A 16558-nucleotide genomic window follows, 5' to 3' on the forward strand; every position below is an offset into this window, starting at 1 on the left:
AAGAGCTTTGCGTATTTGTGTTTGTAATTTCAAATCCAATACTACAGAAATTATTGTTCGTGCCTAATTGCGGCCCTGAATCTGACGCAAAAACTCTGAGGGATAATCTTATTAGAACAAAGAATAAACATAAAAAATAAAACTATGGTTCAATTTTGAGTATTATATTCTCACAAAATATCTGTCAAAGTATAAATGACGTGTCCGACAAAACTTTACCATTATAAAATACAAATTATACATTTTTATTACGCGAATTATTTTTTAACTCTAATAATCGAGCAGCCATTTGTCACATTACTCTTTCTTAAGTTTCATAAACATTTTTAACAAAAGTCTCCTTCGTTCAACGGCTCGTCTTCTTTCTTATCATAAACGAGAGTCTTGTAAATCACTTCGTCAAAATGCAGAGCATTTAATCCTTTTGGTTCAGCAACTTTAATTTTAAGGTCACCGGGGTATAATATTTCTCCTCTGTTCTTCGTACAACCCATTACAAGGGATTTTTGCAGTTTATCAATGCACGGTATCTCTGAAAATAAATTAAATATTAATATTACTTAATTTACCAAGGAACGCGACTAAATTTGGATTGAGGTAACGTTTTTAGCATTTTATAATTACTAATTATAAAATACGAACAAGATGTATTTATATAGAAAACTCAAAGAAGCCATGAACACGGCACATTTGTTCCAAATCTTATATAGCCCTAACAGACGGTACGGCTAAGTAGACAAAACAATTTTATGAAATGCAAGTTAATATCTAAAAAGATATTTTGTTGGTCATAAGTCAAATTCATTCGAGCACTTTAATTAACTTTCATCTATTAACAAAATCATTTTGTACAGCAATAGCTTTCGTTAGCTTTTTTGTTTACTACAATTTATATTCCAGATAAGACACATGTGTTAAACCTATTTACCATTTATTAGAGGCTATAGCTGTGATTTGTCAGCTAGTGTTTTTGCTGATTTATAAGTTAAGAGCAGTGTTGCCTTAGTTTCAAGTACTAAGGTCCCTGAGGTAGGTCTGATCGCCAGCTGTGTACCAATGGAATTACTGTCTATGTGCGCATTTAACGCTTGCTTGGAAGATGAAAGAAATCATGCGAAGACAAGGGCGTGTGAATGATCACGAAACAGATACAGAAATCTGAGGCCCAGGCCTAAAAGGTTGTAACTTGTAGCGCTACTGACTTTCCTAAACACTGTATAACTACGAATAACAATAAAACATCTACTAATTTTTGATATGATCGCTGCATCATACGACGGGACTACTAAGAACAACAATGGCGACTTGGTAGTTCAGTACAGACTATTGCGGTAACTGTTGTTCCAGTTCCCAATTCCAGTTTATTTAATAAAACAGAAAAAGATTTAAGAAATAAAATGGATAATAAAGTAGTTACCAGATGTGACAACTTTCTTGATAGGTGTGCCGAGCGATGCCTCTATGACTCTGACGTCTTTAACAAGTTGTTTAAACTCGACTGGTGTCAAGGAGCAGACATGATCGGTACCTTTCATAGTCTTATCTAATGTGATGTGTTTTTCTAACACCTGAAACGATAAAGATTTTAATCATATCATTTGAAAACAACTAATGACTTAACAAGTTTAACTAAACTAATAAAAGAACGATGTTATACACCAGAAAATTCGAATGGTGGAATATTTTTATTATTTGTTACCAATCTAATGGTGAGAGAATTTTTAAAGTCGGTGCAGTTTCTTTGAGTATATTAGATATAAAAAACAAGTTTCCACTTAGTAATATTACTGTTTTATCGAATTGCAAAAGGTACAACAATTTATTTCCGTTTAAAACTATTAAATTTTACCGTTTTAGTAACTGCGCGGATGCTTTAAGCCCGCAAAACATTGGAACAATTGCATACTTCTTAATTCAAAATAAATAATTTTTAAACCTCTGGTACAATGAAGTCGAATTTACTAAGAGACAAAATAATTAGCCTCTAAGGCAATGGTTTAAGTGGCCAGAAGTGAACATTCATTGCTACCAAGTGGCATTAATGTAATATACGGTGTTGAAGATTTGAGTTTCTATGCGGAAATATTTGAAATCATTACATGATAAATATTTACAGTAGCAAGATCATGGTTTGTCATCGTGATACAGGATACATCGTGATACATCTAATTATCTAACATGCCAAATATATATTCAAAGTTATTTAAATTAATAGTTGTTAAATATTATATTGTTGGGGCTTACAAATCATATAATTATGGCGTTTTTATAACTTTCTGTTAAAAAACCCGAACTGGAAATTTCGCTAAACGTATGATGTACCTAAGATCTTTTAATTTTACGTAGTACGTGTTTAGGATAAGTGTACATAATCTTAACAATAAAGTCAACAAAACTGTGCATTACCTTAGCACCCAATGCAACCGCTGCTAACCCAACTGCAGTACCCAGCTCTTGACCAGAATATCCGACAGGTACGTCAAAAGTGTTCTTGTAATCTTGCAGCACAGTCAAATTACAGTCTTCAAATGGCACTGGGTACGCCGATATGCAATGCAAGAGGCAAAAACGTTTATGATTTGCCGATACTATGTCATATATTGTTTTCACAGCAGTTTTGTCGACCATCCCAGTCGATATAATGAGCGGTACCATCTTACTCGCTGCATACTTTAGAAACAGCAAGTTATTGGAGTCACCGGAACCGATTTTTATGAAGGGTACCTTTAGGTTTACCAAGAAGTCAAAGGATACCTGGAAAATACAATATCGGGTGATACTCGCAGTATTAAAATATCTGTGTAATATGTGAAAATTTATATCATCAAAAAGGGTAGTTTGTATATGATGTGATATTGTTGAAATCGGATATTTCAGAGATCTGAGGGTTCGGAGGCACGTATCCTAAATTTCGTAAGTGTATTGTTGTCTCGCTATAGATTATTTATAGAGAAACAACAATATTATTTTTATTTATAATAGAGACCTATTTTTTCCTAATTTAGGATAAGTTTGAACAAATTAATACTTATTAATATATTGTTGGAGATGATATGGATTACTAGATAAATATACTGTAAGACAGTTGAAAAGTTCGAAGTCAATTTAAATTTTTAAAATGACTTTTATCATCTTAAATTGGAGCACAATGTGTTAGTACGTTTAGAGGGCATACTATTGTGGTAAGCGTTATCTACAGATTATATAAATCAATGCAAAAAATATAACCTTTTTGATTCGAGATTCGAATATTATTCTTGCGGTTTAAAGATATAATGATTTTTATTAGATAAGATTAGTGTGACCTTGAAGCTGCAAGCTGATTTAGAGAACGAAGTTCACAGGTTAATTTCATGATTTCAATTAATTAAATTCGTTTATTTTAGGCAAATGAACACGACTGGAAATATAAAACGTACCTAAATGATTTCTGTTTTTTTTTTTGGGACTAATTATGAGAAATATTATGTTACTTTTAACTAAATTAACTTGCTTTAGTATATTAATCAAAACAATAATGACGTTAAGGCCAACTGATTTCGCTTACCATATCCATTGCAGACGCTGTAAAGGGAATTCCGACTTCTTGGGCATATTTAAATAGTTCTCTATACTGAGCTTCGGAAAACTCCAAATGTCTTTTATGATCTCCGTATGTTTTGCCCCAGGAGTTTTGGTTGTCGTAAGAACGCTCTAAATACTTTTTCGTAAATTTCTCTTTGAGGCATGTTTTTTGAAATTTTACACAACTGGCACCAGCTTCCTGAAAATATTTTAAATACCCACCGGTTTTTACAGAGATCATAAATGCTTCTTTTAGATGTAGTAGATCATCAATATGTTTACAACGGTGGTAAAACCTAGGATCCTACGTTAATCGATGCTTAGAATGTTTACTGTACCGTAGTACAATTATTAAATATATATACATTATATTTATTAATACTAGATACTATATGTGGTGATTTTAAAGAGAACCTACCTCGGTTCTTTTCTAAAATGTCTTTTTATATTCCAGGACTTTTGAGGGTTAGAAAATAAAATCAAAGTTATCAAATTATTCACATTTATAATTATGAAATAGTTTGACACCCAAAAAGATGTACTTAGCATGAACTGGTACCTATGTACTTAATTTATCCGAATACGCGAAGTCACATCAGCTGTTTATTGTAAGAATTCAGAAAAAAAAATACTTTAATAAATACCTACAAAGTACTTACGAATGTTATCAAATTGATGTGTTTATTGCTCAATACGCGTACTTCATACGGTTATCAATATTTATGTCTGCTGTTATTTATCCTTGACCAGTGTACAGTGTAAAAAAAGTAGGAACAAGGCAGTCATTAAGCAAGAACCTTTACTTTTGTTTCCATTATTTCCTAACTACATTGTATTTAGAACAAAAATGCACTTACCTTGGCGGCTTTTATTAGTTTTTTCGCTATTTCAATGTCACCTTGGTGATTTTGGCCAACCTCTGCGATTATAAAGCACGGATTGTCACCTCCGATTTTTATGTCCCCTGTTATTTGCACTTCTCCCATTTTTTTAAATTTCCATCGAATGTTTAGACTTGAGCAAAGGGTTATCGACCTCAGTTTTGATTAGGGTCAATTGAAAGTAAGCGGGCAGCTAGTTGCGCGCCCGCCGCACTAATGCTCCCCACCAATCCAGTACCCACACCGCATAATTGATAAAACCAGTTAAACGATCACGCCAACATCAATCTATAGGTATGTATTGTACCTATAAGTAAGTATATATTGATAAAGAAAACACTGTCAGTGATACATGTTTTATTGTTTTGTACTTGTTTATTCTCAATAAAACCGATAATAGCAATTATATTTCCATCAACGCATATAAAATATTATTGTTATACAATATAAACAATTTAAATAGAATCTTTTAGATTAACACTTTATTTTTCTGTAATTTTCGAATACATTTTGCAAATATTTCACAATTCTTTGCCAAATGATTAAAGTACAGACGAAACACAAAATATTAAGATGTGGCCATCTTGTAGCATATGAAATAAGTTTCATCTTCCTACTTATGTGGCGAGTTTTACAATCAGTTAAGTCAATGCCCTTGTTGTTTACATATTTACATATTATAAATGTTAATATAAGTCATTTTATATATTTTATGTTTTACAAGCAGCAATTTTGACGACATCCAAATGATTACTGAATCGGTCTCCTAAAGCTCGATTGACTTTCGACTCTGTAGGCTTCGAAAGGAAATTAGAAATATATCGGCCAGCTTCGACCAATTTGACAAGGTCGACATTCGTATTGACCCCTAAACCGTATAGGAAGTAGACTAGATCCTCAGTTGCAAGGTTACCACTGGCTCCCCGGGCGTACGGACATCCACCCAAACCTGAGACCGAGGAATCCACAGTTTTGATGCCAAACTGTGGAAAGTATGTAAGGTTAAATATAGCAGGTGACGTAAGCGTGAATGTGTTTTCATTTTATATTCGAGCGCAAAAATTCTTTAAATTCGGTATTGTCAACGTTTGATAAGAATAAGATGTATTTACAGAACGATATGATTAAACATATTATTATTAAACGTTTCTAGAACGTAATCTTCAATTTTATTTAGTATGAAAATTATATAGGAATTTGTTTGAATTACGTAGGTTTTATTTATAAAGCAATTTATTTGGAAGCAAAAAGGTTTTACAATAATTTAACGGCGTATAGGTTTTTTTAGTTTGTACATTGTATAAGTATCTATATAGAAGTGGTGCTAGAAACATGTTCTTTAGGTGTTTTCTTAATTTGAAGTAAAATTTCTTTAGTGGCATGAGGGTAAAATATTGACAGACGCCACGAAGATGTGCAACGTTTTTGTCGAAGAAAAGGGAGAGAGCGATTGAGACTGATTATGCGATAGTGAGAAAGGGAGATCGAGAAAAAAAATATATATATATATTCATTTAGTGGTTATATACCTACACCTCGCATAACGTCTTGTGCAGTAAACGCAGATTTTTTATTTATATACATTATGTATATTATTATTAGCACTTATACGTACAGTGAATAGAGATATACAAATACATGGAGTAATAGGGCTTTTACCTTTTTTTATTTATTTATTGATAAAAAAGCTTGCCAACGCCTTACCTTAGTAATTATTAATTCACAAAGAAGTTTCACTTCTGACATGTGTACTTTGTACGCACGCACTTTTTTTGTGCGCAAACTTTGGGCCATGTCCATTTCTATCTCTTCTACTTTTTGAAGTGAAATTTCTTTAGGCACATGAGGATTACATTTTTACGGGACGTTACGAAGATGTTCAGCGCTATTGTCGAAGAAATGGAATAGAGCGATTGAGACCAATTGAGAATGAAAAAGGGAGATCGAAAAAAAAATACGTGCGATATTGCTTGATGTATTCGTTAAGTAGTTACATATTAGAACTTTAGATGGCAATTCTCGCCTCGTCTTGTGCAGTAAACACAGATTTTTTTATTTATTCATATTAACATTAGCCCGTATGAAGTGAATTATGTAAGAACAAAATGGATTTACATGCTTTAATTAAATTTTACAATAATTGACTTAACTAAATATGATAATTAAGTCGGTCCGATATTAGATGCGCGACCATTATCTATATTATACTTAATACTATTCAAGTTTGACCGGTCCGATGTTAGGTGTCCGATCAAAACTGCTGGTTCAAGTTGTCCATCCCCTTTTATTACGGTGTTGCGTCAGAGGGGTACCGGTATTAGTTATGCGGGGCAAAGGGAGTACAATGGATATGTAACAACTGTGTAAACAGTGTGAATATAGATAAACAAATAATAAGTGATCATATACTGGTACATGATCATCTATTGGGGTTTTTACCTCAGTAATAATTCATTTACAAAGAAGTTTCACTTCTGACATGAGTACTTTGTACGCCCGCACTTTTTTATTTAGGGTAATATCTTAGCTCAGTGACCTGACGGGAACTGCACATATAAGTTGACTTACGAAAAATAAAACCCACCTCAAGTCCTGCTAGTAAATTGGATAGGCCCTGCCCATAGGTATCATGAAAGTGGAGAGCCAGGTTTTCGGGCTTGGCAACCTGAAGGACCTCCTTCATTAGTCGCCGGACAGACCCTGCTGTTCCCACACCAATGGTATCACCTAATGACACTTCATAGCATCCCATGGATAAAACCTCTTCTGTTACCTAAAATAAAGGAATAAAACATTGCTTCCATCGAATGCGACGGTGTGTAGGGAAGAACGGAGATTAGTTCAATAAACAAATAAAAGTATTGGCGACTTTCTATATTAAGCCGCTTTCTACACATTTTTAGTGTAAACTAGGTATAATATAATTCTCTGCTAACAGCTATCACCATGAAAAAATTGTGAATCCTTATGTATAAAAAAATCTAAAAATTCTTCAGTTTAAAAGTAGTTACTTAATATTTTTTTATTCAAGTTCATAAAATTACCTTTGCTATAGCAGTAGGACTGATTGGTCCCTCATAAGGGCATCCTAATACACATGAGACATAGCCTCTGACTCGGAGACCATCCTTTACAGCCTGTTCAGCTACTGCCCTGAAGCGGTGAAGTCCTTCCTTGACCGAACAGTTGAGATTCTTTTGAGAGAAAGCCTCAGAGCCAGCTGGGAAAATTGCTATTTCTTCAACATTGCATTTTTTCTATAAAAAAGTATTATTGGGGAGAATTATTGAATGGTTTTATTGTATGTTGTTTTAATAAATATCTGTTGTAAGAAGTAGTCACAGTATTATAACAAAAATTGTGTTTAATGTTACTAATTAATTTAATTAATTACCATAATTTAGTTTGTTTCATGAATATGTCAGTTAAAGTCAAATATTAAAATATACATACAATGATACATATACAATATAATTTACTATTTGCACTCAAAGTAGTTAAAAGTTAAACATTATACATGAAATTTAATGATTAAACCATATTTAATTTGTGAATGTCACAAGTTAATTTTACTTACTGCAGTTTCATATCCTTTCAAATTAGGAACTAGCACAGGGTAATTAACATCAGGCATCTTTTTAATATTTTTCATAACATGTACACCATCGCTCATCTGTTTGATCCATTTTGGGCTAACAAAACTAAAAATACAATACAATAATGTAAATTATAGTCCATCAATTCGAAAACAAAAAGCTATAATTTAAACTCGTCTATTTAGTTTTACAACTTTTTACGAATATCAAGATAAAATATAGCTTATTCTTATACCTTGCTGATTCAATATTTTTCAAACCAGCAGATGCTAATTTATGTATTAGCTCCACCTTGACTTCTGTTGGTACAAATTTCGTTTCATTTTGAAGGCCGTCTCTTGGGCCAACCTCATATATTCGTATTTCAGGCAAGCTTGTGGTCTGAAATATTTATTAAAAGAATGAAGCCATTTAATTGATTAAAGAATAGAAAAATTAAGTACTTATTACTTTTATATTTCGAATAATACTTACAATCGTTCGCTTCGTAGTTTTAATTTTTTGTAATACAAGCCTGCAAATGCACTGCATAGTAATAAAAATACAAATAAAGAAGGTCCGGAATGATTTCTTTTGGTTTTAAATCCAAAGTATCATATCAGATTTGAATAGAAATTAGATCAATTGAACCGAAAAATAACTAAATGGATTTTATAATTATCATCACGCTAAATACACTAAAAATGATAAGCAGTAGAAACTGTTGATTGTTTAAAGTTAATGTTTGTGACACTGATAAACCATTCATACGTAATTTACACATAATTATTATTCTGATACTTACGCGGTTTTAATATTTTTCATATAAAAATTATTATAAAAAAAAACAACTAAGAAATTGTTATTACTAAAGTAATTATTGGTATGGATAAAAAATAATATAAAATCAGTGTTACTTACAAATAATAATACTATGATATTGCTGTATCAATTGTGATGAATTTTTGTAAGTACAGATTACAGATTATTGACCTTAGAGAAGAATTCTTATGATCTAATATTAACCGTAAAAATAGTATGAATTTCATATTTCATAATGCATAAACATCTTGAGGAATCATTGGGAATTTTTGATTGAAGCATAGACTAACTAGTTAAGCAAAATTGCTATCACAGGCCACGGCATCATAGGGATTAGGACTAGGTAATTAGGTATATTTATATATTTAATATTTATTATATTGATTTTTATAGCTAACAGATAACAAAAAAATGTCCCAAAAAACAGATACCAAAGTCACATAATAAAGTTTAGTGCTGAAATTTGACATTGACACAACGTGATTGACAACTGCCATTATATTTTCAAATTGTGAGTTGGCCTAAGCTTGCTAGTTCCTCGCCAGTCGCCGGTTTGTTGATTAAATCGAATTGTATTATAGGAAAATTATAATCGTTAATAGAGTAATAAGATATTAAATCGAGTAACTTTTCAAAATTCCGTTAAATTTTAATAACCATGGGTAAACTTTACTTAATGCAATAAATTACGTCTACTTTATAATGTTGTGCAAAAATTAACTTAATATTTTAATTTTTAGCTGTTAACAGTGCCACATCGTTTATAATATCCTCGATATTGACACTCCTGCTATTTTCTGGAATGCAGATGTATAAACCAATTCTCGTAAAATCACCAATTACTATTATATTTGGGGGTTATCTTGGATCGTTGATGTTCATGTTTTTTGTGACTGTATCCTTTAAAACGTAATAAGATATTAGAGGCGCCACAGATTCAAAAATGTTGAAATACATATATCACATAATATTAATAAATATAAAAGAAATCTCAAGAAAACTTGTGTATTTTGTGCATTGAAAAGATAATTAATTATAATATAAATATGCAACTTCTTTATTGCATACTTTGAATTTGATAAATTAAAGTTAAATTAAAAATTTTAATGAGCATATTATTTCCTCAATATTTTTTACAGGCAGTTGGTAACTTAGAGGCCACATTGTTTGGCAAAAACTTCCAGTTAAAATTGCCTGAAATTGTTATTTCCATGGCAATTTCTCTAATTGCAGCTGGAATGGTGCATAGAGTTTGTTTCACTACTTGGTATGTTCCATCATTTTTTTCTATTAATATAGAATTTGCATGATTATTAGACAATAAAAATACAAATTTGATGTCCAGTTAACCAACCTACTAATATAAGTCTGCACTTTTTCATTTATTTTACTTAAAATGTAACATTTAAGTTATAAAATGTTGAAGTTGTTGAAGAAATCACCTATGTTACTTGAATACACCTATGGAACTTATTAAACTCATTATAACTAAATGACTTCTATTTCTTTGGTAAATATGTTGTCACCCATTGGCCACAATATCTCATCTTAATTTACTTTAAACGAACACCTACTTAAAATTATGTTCATTCTAACAATTATTACTTTTTATTTCAGCTTGATATTTTCTCTTATCACGATTTATTACATGAATAAGCTGTCCCAGAAAACATACAGTGCTGCTACACCAAGTCCTGCACCAGTGAAGAGTCGTCGTCACAAATAGGGTTATTGAGGAATGGCTGAAGAATTATTATTTTTAACACATCAATCAAAATAAAAGATATTTTCATAATTAAAAGTTTTATTTTGAATGAAAGTAACTACGTTTAAATTGTAATGAAAAAATTTTTTATGATAATTAGGTAATATTCATGCTATAAAATATGCAAAACATTTCTTCCTCTTAATAATTTTAGGAAAAAATTATATAAATATCATAAGAGAAAGTAGTCTTACATCATTTAAATAATTATTCATGTAAAGTTGGTATAGTAAATGTAATTGCTTATTTTTACTGAAGAGCTATTCTTAAATCTCAATGTATAAAACATTAAATCTCCACTTTTAATTTATAAAAGACCTTTTTATTGTAATAACAAATATAACTTAATAATCATTACTAATATAAACTTTTCATTTACATTATTTATGTTAAGATCCTAAAATTACTTATTGCACTAGGGAATGTACCCAAGTATATTTGCACTTATTTATGAAATTAAAATTAATTGATTAACATTAATAAATAAGTATCAGTAATAATTAAATAACTACTATATATGTAGTATCAATAGTATATAAATTTAATTATGTGGTGAAGTACAGCAAAAGAACACAATTACGATTACTTTTGTTTATCAAATTAAATATAATTAACAATACTGAAAGTTTTCTCTCTCAAAACATGGTAGCATCTTCTTTTTTTAGTTTTAGACTAAAAAAATCCAATTTAATACTTATTTGCACTTTTATCATAATCAGGAATATTAGCATTGGATTTTCATTATTTATAGATCACTATGATTAAATAAAGCAATTAGATGATTATCAAATCATCTAATTGCTTTATTTTTGAAGGAAATCTTAATGAGTGTATATTATCCAACAATTTGCAATTATCTCTGATATGGCCATTTTAAAAATTATTTATATTGTTTTGGCATATATTAAGTGTTAAAACAAAAGTAATGACAAGCAGAAGCAAATACTTTAAACACTCAATACATCTATTAATGTAGCAACAGTATTTGTTATTTTAATTAAGGGACATTGGATGTCACTTAATTAAAAACAACACATAACAATAGTGCATGCAACAACCTGATGAAAATCACATCTCAACCACCAGTACATATATCACAGAACTTATGAATGATAAGTAAGGCACAGATTTGGACGCAATTACAAACATGAGATGATAATATATGGATATCTAGGAAATACTTTCACAAATTGGAAACTCATACCTTATACATCTCATCCAAATTTTAGATGTTGCATAATAATACAAATAATGTTTCAAGGGTATGTAGTATTTCAATGTCTTCTAGTATCTCCTTGATTAATCAGATGAATTTTTTTATTTATTTCTTATATGCATGCTCTTATTTCTCACATATGGGTTTTGTAAAATTCTAGGTGTAGTTTCCATTACTCTAAGAAGCAAATCATCCAAATAATTCTCAAGGTCCTTATTTTTTTTCTTTTCAGATTCAACATCCTTTTGAAGGTTGTAAATCATTAAAATTAAGTCTTCACGTGACATTCCATCACATTGCTGTAGCACTGTCCTTGGAATGTTGTTATATGCTGGATTAATAGAATCCTCTTCCACAATATTTTCTTCTCCAACAATGATACGTTCCTCAAGTAATTTCTTGGGCTTATTATTACCAAATTTTTTAAAGAACTTTGGGCTTGGTTTTTCTTTGAGTGAACTTGGGCTATCTAACTTTTTGTTTCTTTCAAGACTGGAAGACTTTTCTCTATCTATAGCTAATTGACTCATCGACTTTCTGGGTACCAGTTTCTGTGACCACTCATCATCACCTATGTGCTGTATTGGAAGCTGGGGAGAATTAAATGTGTCAAGACTTAAGCGCACTGGTTTTGAGGGTGCTGGCTTTTCTGTTACAACTAAATTGCTACTAGTTGATCTTCTTAAAAATTCACCTCCTCCTAAATTTTCTAACGATGCATTTACTGGAGATGGTGAATACTTAGCTATACGGGGCATGTATGATGTTTGTACATTCAGTGAACTACCAGAGCTTTTATGAGATAAATCATCAAAAGCAAATTCATCTTCATCTTCACTTATTACACCTGGATCAGCTTCACTTACTGGTTTCTTAGGAGTAGATGTATCTGGAGGAGAAATGGAGGTCTTTCTAAGGTTACCAATACTTCCACCAAGTGACGATGATTCACTCTTTTTATCTTTTTTGGTTAAATTCATTTTAGATCCAAGTTTAGTAGCAAACTTATGGAGGCTTTTGCGTTTTTCAATACTTCCAATACTCATAAGACTGCCTCCTACATTGTGAGCCAAACTACCCAACGAAGATTTATGTTTATCTTTTTTTGAAAGATCTGACAAACTGCCTTCTTTTACTAAAAATGTTATTTTCACTTCCAGTTCACCCCTATTCTTATCAGATTCCTTTCCGGGTTTACCGCGCAGGGGATACCAGCGATTCCTAGCGCGTTCATTCACATCTAGGTCTTTTAACGGAATTGCAATTTGACCCAGTAAGTGGTCTTTGAGATAGTCTTCAGTAAAGACTTTCAAAACAATCTCTGCCGTATTTCCCTGCGAAGGTATGTGTAATTCACATTCCTCAATCCACTCAACATTCTCCGTAGCTTTGTGTTTCACGGAAGTTTGAAACTTTTCTTTGCCGAGTGAAATAGTAACAAAACAGTTATTAGTACCGTTTTTTCCTTTAATAAGTAAATTGCGAGCTCTTTGTACAGTTACTTGAACGTGCGTTGGATCCCACATATTGCTGGGTCACAACGTCTTACTTTAAATAAAAGATGATTTTAAAATGTATTATTAACAACACAATAACTCGATTATCGTTCCTGATTCTTCACAATCACAATCACAACAAGAATCTAATAAAAAATTATTGAAATGCTAAATAATCAAAAATGAATCATAAACTACAGAGTGCAAACTAAAGAATGTAGATTAAAATAAACCAATGTTTGAGTGAAGATGTCATTTGTTATTTCCAGGTAGACAGAGCACAGATTAATCAAAATTGTAAGTAGTTACTGTTTATAGTTGCAGGCAACACTACATATAGCATAAATGTATCGTGAATAGTGATTGGTTAAAGGAAATTGAAGGCAGAAAAAGCGACAGTTACGCGGGAATGCCGATTTGATTTGGGAGGACTAAATACTAAGACAAATACTAAGAGAAATACTAATAGACTAAAATTATTTTCTTTTTAAATAAAATGGCAGCAATCCTTAAAATATTTGTTCTAGACCTTAGTGGCAACACCTACGTACCAATTTTGTTCTTAAACGTTTTAATATAGGTTCATTAATTACTGTGGCACTGACATTTTGTATTAACTTAAGCACAATTTGGTGCCGGCAAATTATATAAGTTTTTCCAAAAAATATAGCTATTATTATTATTTCTTTCTGCCGAAATGCGGCAGGCAGAATAGCCCTTAGACTATTTTTCTAAAACACAATTTTATAAAAAAACTGTTATACAAATACTGTTAAAACCGTTTACGACAACATCGTTTAAACTTTAAAAAGACATACTGGTTATAAAGACCAAAATCAAAGGTCCCGGCTGAATTGTATTGTGATACTTAATAACAACGTCATCGGTTTAACAGCCGTTAACGGTTTTTACGACCAAATATGAGTAGTCCCTTCGATGTCGTTATAACAGATTTTGATTGTACAATACATCTATCAGCCTCACAATCAAAAATGGACTGGCCAGATTTATTTATTTTTGTATTTATTTATTTGCACAATTTTTTTTCTTAACACTTGCGAGGCAGGAGGCTCACCTGGTGTTAACTGATATGATATATGATGCCCATAGACGATAAGTGCGTAGTCGTTCTTTTAAGAATTACTACGCTCTTTTCTTAAAGGACCCTAGGAAACGACACCAATGAACCCGTCTGTTCTATGCGATACATTCTACAACTTATCAACACTATTTAATAAATGCTCAGGCACTTGTTTTGTAGGATTCGATTTGAATAGACAGCCACGTTCAGTTACTAACCACCATCGTCTTCTATTGAGTCCGTTTAAAAGCCATCTTATTTTAAACTACGTTATCGGTTTGACCATAATTTTCCTCGAATTAGGCGTAACTAATAAATTATCATAAAATATAGATGTTGACCTATCGTTGATATATTATTCGCCTTAAGCATATAAATACTTAAAATATTTTTAGATGCTTTCTTTTAGTATGTAAGGTTGCATACTACTAATATCTTGTCACTAGAAATTGCTTAAAATAACTAGGTTTAAAGAGAGTTTTTAGAACCTCCAAAATATAAAATTGCTAATTAGTGTTAGATATATTAGAAATAATCTATACAAATATTAGTAAAGAACTATTAAATTATGTACGGTATCTTCAATGTCATATCTTGAATCCTTCACCAGTTTTGACTTCTAAGTCGTTACCAAGAGGACGAGGTCATCAATCAAAGAACTTAGACGTGTTATTATTACACTTGATTAAATTGGCTTTGAATATTAAGAAGATGAGGAGACTAGATAACAAGGCATCGGTACTAAATTTAAAAATAACAAGTAACAAATAATAACACCAAAATTGGGTTGATCTATATATTATGTTTTTATTGTAAACATTTTACACTTTACTTTTTATTTTTAACCAATTCGACTTCGGGTCCTTCAAGAAAAGAGCGTACAAATTCTTAAAAGGCCTGCAAGGCACTCGTGGGTGCTCTGGCATTGAGTGTCCATGGGCGGCGGTATCACTTAACATCAGGTGTGCCTCCTGCCCGTTTGCCCCCTGTTCTATAAAAATTCTAAAAAAATTATCCTATTGAATTATCATATTATCAGATCTTCTCAGATCAGAGAGATGAGGATTCAGAAGACATACAGTAAATGTGGCCAGGCTGTTAATAAATAGTATATGACAAACTTTTTAATAAATTATTGTAGCATAGTAGCTCGTGAGCGATTAACGTCGTGTAAAAAAGGTTATATTAGACTGGCAATTGTAACGGCGAATTAAGCGGGGACATATACGTTCTATTCGACATTTTTTTTAAATTAAAGTACTGTTACTGTGTTATATGTGTTTGGAACTATATTTAACGTGTAAATTATATACTGGGCTTAAACAACAAATGTATATCTTTGGACTGTTTGGAATGTTCTAAATAATTCTAAAGCGCTTAATCTGTACCGAGTGAAATGCAAAACCGCACATTCATCTTAGATTGGTGCCTGAGTATGTGATACGGTTTATATGCGGATGAAATTAAACGATTAATAATTTACTTGATGGAAAACACAAAATTTTCCAATCGCTAATTAGGTGAGTATAAAATTAAGTGAAATTACAATGGAATATGTGTATCCAATAATAATATGAGTGTTTATGTTGCATTGTTTTATACTACGACTATTGCTCGTTTTATTCCAAATTATTGACAAACTTTTTAACACAAACTACTGAGTCCTTTTGACAAGCCGCTCAAGTTTGTTAAGATAACTTTGTTTGGTAATTTCACACTTAACACTTAATCATCACGGTAATTAGTTTACTTCATCTTTAGAATAAACACTTAGTAATACTTTGCGTTAGAATTATTTAAGTTTTAACTATAGATAATTATGTTATTATATGTTGTAATTATTAATTATGACATGAATGAAACATAACTAAATTATTTTGTTTCGCAAATAAATTTAATAATTTGCAATAATTGTAGGTTTCGTGGTGAGATCCCCTTGATCTTCAAAATAACTAAATGGTATCGTCTCTAATAGAGTGCTATCTGATATTTAAGGATGGCTTTCATTGTTCATTGACACTTATTAGCTTCTATTCAATATCTTGTTCGAGATAAAACTTTGCTAGAGGGTACCTATATTACGAATTTAGCTTATACTAATATTATCCGATAAAAAATTACCTCATACCTTTAGTTATGAACGGAAAAACTTAGTAAT

The 16558-nt window shown here is 31.3% G+C and overlaps 4 protein-coding genes across 5 annotated transcripts; 1 reads left to right on the plus strand and 3 right to left on the minus strand.

The window, feature by feature from the left end:
* Window positions 1-148: 148 nt before the first annotated feature.
* On the minus strand, window positions 149-4682 carry LOC110994857 (sialic acid synthase). The gene is made up of 5 exons (XM_022261744.2): window positions 4422-4682; window positions 3548-3763; window positions 2407-2754; window positions 1418-1568; window positions 149-532 (listed from the first exon to the last, which is right to left on the minus strand). Exons 1-5 carry the CDS (start codon window positions 4548-4550, stop codon window positions 327-329), a joined length of 1050 nt encoding a protein of 349 aa, XP_022117436.2. The 5' UTR covers window positions 4551-4682; the 3' UTR covers window positions 149-326.
* Window positions 4683-4789: 107 nt separating this feature from the next.
* On the minus strand, window positions 4790-8777 carry LOC110994858 (hydroxymethylglutaryl-CoA lyase, mitochondrial). The gene is made up of 6 exons (XM_022261746.2): window positions 8516-8777; window positions 8277-8422; window positions 8023-8146; window positions 7490-7702; window positions 7030-7218; window positions 4790-5428 (listed from the first exon to the last, which is right to left on the minus strand). Exons 1-6 carry the CDS (start codon window positions 8570-8572, stop codon window positions 5156-5158), a joined length of 1002 nt encoding a protein of 333 aa, XP_022117438.2. The 5' UTR covers window positions 8573-8777; the 3' UTR covers window positions 4790-5155.
* A 565-nt stretch (window positions 8778-9342) lies between these two features.
* Window positions 9343-10637, plus strand: LOC110994859 (protein KRTCAP2 homolog). 2 transcript variants are annotated; one of them, XM_022261747.2, is made up of 4 exons: window positions 9343-9504; window positions 9583-9737; window positions 9982-10109; window positions 10460-10637. In XM_022261747.2, the coding sequence occupies exons 1-4, from the start codon at window positions 9501-9503 to the stop codon at window positions 10566-10568; spliced, it is 396 nt and encodes a 131-aa protein (XP_022117439.1). In that variant the 5' UTR covers window positions 9343-9500; the 3' UTR covers window positions 10569-10637. The 2 variants fall into 2 exon arrangements, with proteins under 2 accessions (XP_022117439.1, XP_045486341.1); XM_045630385.1 differs by having other exon boundaries at window positions 9373-9393.
* A 739-nt stretch (window positions 10638-11376) lies between these two features.
* Window positions 11377-13510, minus strand: LOC110994860 (rab11 family-interacting protein 1). Its single transcript, XM_022261748.2, has one exon. It carries the CDS (start codon window positions 13347-13349, stop codon window positions 11925-11927), a length of 1425 nt encoding a protein of 474 aa, XP_022117440.1. The 5' UTR covers window positions 13350-13510; the 3' UTR covers window positions 11377-11924.
* Between the last annotated feature and the right edge of the window lie 3048 nt (window positions 13511-16558).

This window comes from Pieris rapae, chromosome 1 (assembly GCF_905147795.1).
Source record: "Pieris rapae chromosome 1, ilPieRapa1.1, whole genome shotgun sequence".
In the NCBI taxonomy this organism is placed as follows: domain Eukaryota; kingdom Metazoa; phylum Arthropoda; class Insecta; order Lepidoptera; family Pieridae; genus Pieris; species Pieris rapae.

What these genes read in the sequence shown, in the direction of transcription:
- LOC110994859 (XM_022261747.2), top strand. An exon ending in TGTTCATGTTTTTTGTGACT is followed by an intron (nt 9,738 to 9,981) that starts GTATCCTTTAAA and finishes TATTTTTTACAG; the next exon opens with GCAGTTGGTAACTTAGAGGC. An exon ending in AGAGTTTGTTTCACTACTTG is followed by an intron (nt 10,110 to 10,459) that starts GTATGTTCCATC and finishes TTTTTATTTCAG; the next exon opens with CTTGATATTTTCTCTTATCA.
- LOC110994857 (XM_022261744.2), bottom strand. Translation starts at nt 4,550, where the DNA reads ATGGGAGAAGTGCAAATAACAGGGGACATAAAAATCGGAGGTGACAAT. An exon ending in CAGCGTCTGCAATGGATATG is followed by an intron (nt 2,755 to 3,547) that starts GTAAGCGAAATC and finishes TGTATTTTCCAG; the next exon opens with GTATCCTTTGACTTCTTGGT. An exon ending in CGGTTGCATTGGGTGCTAAG is followed by an intron (nt 1,569 to 2,406) that starts GTAATGCACAGT and finishes TTATCGTTTCAG; the next exon opens with GTGTTAGAAAAACACATCAC.
- LOC110994860 (XM_022261748.2), bottom strand. Translation starts at nt 13,349, where the DNA reads ATGTGGGATCCAACGCACGTTCAAGTAACTGTACAAAGAGCTCGCAAT.
- LOC110994858 (XM_022261746.2), bottom strand. Translation starts at nt 8,572, where the DNA reads ATGCAGTGCATTTGCAGGCTTGTATTACAAAAAATTAAAACTACGAAG. An exon ending in AAACTACGAAGCGAACGATT is followed by an intron (nt 8,423 to 8,515) that starts GTAAGTATTATT and finishes TAAATATTTCAG; the next exon opens with ACCACAAGCTTGCCTGAAAT. An exon ending in ATTTACTAGCAGGACTTGAG is followed by an intron (nt 5,429 to 7,029) that starts GTGGGTTTTATT and finishes TACTTTCCACAG; the next exon opens with TTTGGCATCAAAACTGTGGA.